At 38.9% G+C, this 2,779-nt stretch overlaps 1 protein-coding gene across 1 annotated transcript in view; it reads right to left on the reverse strand.

Moving 5' to 3' along the window:
- vamp5 (vesicle-associated membrane protein 5) overlaps window positions 1-2,779 on the reverse strand; it is a 12,595-nt gene continuing 9,816 nt past the window's right edge. The window contains exon 3 of the mRNA XM_037680616.1: window positions 1-980. Within this exon, the coding sequence (XP_037536544.1) occupies window positions 840-980 (141 nt within the window). The 3' untranslated portion in view covers window positions 1-839. The remainder of the gene's footprint in view (window positions 981-2,779) is intronic.

The raw sequence follows: 2,779 nt of genomic DNA on the forward strand, positions 1-2,779 counted from the left end.
TATTTAATATAAAAAGAAAACTGTTACCAACAACAATAATCTTTTCTTTATTTTTTAGTTGTTTCTTAACACCTAAAGTTTGGAATTTAGAAAAATGATTTTGTGGCATGTCTGAGTTTTTCAAACAAAATATAAACAATTGAAAGAATATCCTCCAAGAGCGATGATCCCATGTTTTGTCAGGAGTTGCTGTATTTTAGGACGATGTAATTTTGTTTTTTAAAAAAAGGACACTAAAACCAGAAAAGCAGATATCCAAATAAGTTACTCCAAGACAAACATTAAAAACAAGCTATAATCCGATACAAACAAAAAAAAAATGACAAAACCTCTTTTTCTTACCAATTTGAAGCTTCGAAACTTAGAAAAGATGTGGCAAAGGTTTTGTCTTTATTCTTTGAATAAATTCTTGAACTCAGCAGAAGTCGGATGATGTCTGATTACATTTGTAACTGGTTCCTGTACAAGAAGCGGTTGTGCCAGTGGACCTACTGCATTTAGTTTAAATAAAGCTTCTTGAGATCCAACAGGGAGGGCTGGTGAAAACTTTAAACACCATCCAACAGGTCGCCTCCTTTAATTATGAAGAGGCTGTGAAAAGAATTAAAAGGGGGTGCAGACGAACAACAAATGGTACCATGTCACCTGAATATTTAAACCAGTACAAACCAGGAACCATCCTCCCATAAATATGTCAGATAAATACTGATGTCTGAGCAGCTCAGATGAACTGCTGGACCCCCCCAGGGACAGTTCGTCTTCTCCGGGACCTTGGTTTGTGTCTTGTCCTGCAGTGCCTCTTCCCTTTCACGCGTCAAAGCTTCGGTTTTCAAAGGCCATCAAAGACTGAAATAAATTATGACGGCCAAGATGATGATTCCTGCGACCACCCCGACGCCGATGGAGATATATTTCATCTTCTTGTTCTCACATCTTTTCTGTTGCTTCACCTTCACAGTGGTCTTCTCAAAAACTTTACCCTGGGGAAAAGAAAGAAAGTCACTTTTTTGTTGTCATTTAAGCACTTTTACTGTTGTACTAAGATTATGAGCAATGTCTTTATTTCATCTGTGCAAGAAGCTCTGGCACCACTGCTTCTTGTTGCAGAACCATCTTCATCCGATGTCTAGGCTGCCTTCAAGCCATTTCCCTTACAAGACCTGTGATCTCAGTGGGACGTGCTTAGTGAAAAGTGGAATAATATCAACAATAACCAGACGTACATTAACCTCCCCCACTGCCGAGGGATTTGAGTAATTAATGTTTGCTGTTGTTGAGGCGAGTGTGGTTTTGTACTGGTATTTAACAGAAGTTCAGTAAACCTTCATGTCTTTGGAGCAAGATATTCAAGTGGGTAGGAGTTGCACCGAGAAGAGAGGTTGGATTTATTTTCTTGTCCAAGGCGGCGCAGAGTGATGGATCCTGATGCGTGGAGGGAGAAATTGAATCCACCTCTATGTGGAGAAATCAGCAGCCATACTCTGCACAACGATGGAGCCAGGGGGTGGCCAATGGTGGCCGTGGCCATCGTAGATTAATCTTTGGGCACCTCAGTCATTTGAGGAAACTATACTTTAAAGCAACATGAAAACTAGAAAGCATAGTTTCCACAAAAGATAGGGGTGGCCGGTTTACATTAATATATGGTGGTGGCCATCTTGGATTACGACAACTCAGTTTTTGATTATGACTTTCTTACACCTAAATGCAGCCACACACCAACACTGAAGTCAACGTGTTGCTTACTTTCAAGTTGTTCAGCTCACAAGGTATCCATATATACACATATGGTGGCAGCCATATTGGATTTTGACGTTGCAACCCAAGTTTTGAAAGGAAACATTCTCACACCTAGATGAAGCCACGCACCAAAATGGAAGTGGATTTTATTTTCAAGTTATGATGCTCGCAACACGGACGTATGGACGAACAGATAGAGGGTATTTCCACCCCCACCCCCCTTCGCTCCGTGATGGGGACAGTAATAAACTTTTTTCAGTTCACAAGCAGGATCCTTGTTTTCAGCCTCTCATCCTGTTTTCTGGTAAAATGCTCATTGCTTCAAGACTGTACTTGGTACATTCATCATCTCTGCATTCAGTTGAGCTGTTGGTGTAAAATGTCGTGTGGTTCAGTTCAAGTCCTTCCCTCCGAGCTGGAGTTTGTTCTAGTGTGAGCTTATATGAGATCTCCTCTGGGATTTCTGCCGTTTGCTTTTGGATTGTCGAGAAAAGCTTTTAAGATTTTCTCATCCAGCTGATGATATGACAATGATAAAACAGTCTAAGGGTGTGTTTGTTTTACTCGTGACCACATCATCACTGGTAAAATGCGCTCAGTTGTTCCCACCACTTTTTATTCTGCACTTAAGATTTAATTAGAGCCTTTACTGGAGTTGATCAATGAGAGTCTATAATATTTTTATAATATGCATGTAGTACAAAATAATAAATATCTTGAGGCACTGATAAAGGAGGAACCTTACCACTATACTGATGAGAGCACCAGGCTAACTACATATATTTTTCAACAGGGGTCATCCCTGTTCAAAACATTAAAGTAAAAACTTGTTTAATTATAAATGATGCCATGTGAAGCTTTGTGTTAAAAACATTTTATACATCATACAGGTCCTTCTCAAAAAATTAGCATATTGTGATAAAGGTCATTATTTTCTATAATGTAATGATAAAAATGAAACTTTCATATATTTCAGATTCATTACACACCAACTGAAATATTTCAGGTCTTTAATTGTTTTAATACTGATGATTATGGC

This window comes from Nematolebias whitei, chromosome 8 (assembly GCF_014905685.2).
Source record: "Nematolebias whitei isolate Nwh7 chromosome 8, NemWhi1, whole genome shotgun sequence".
Classification (NCBI taxonomy): Eukaryota; Metazoa; Chordata; class Actinopteri; order Cyprinodontiformes; family Rivulidae; genus Nematolebias; species Nematolebias whitei.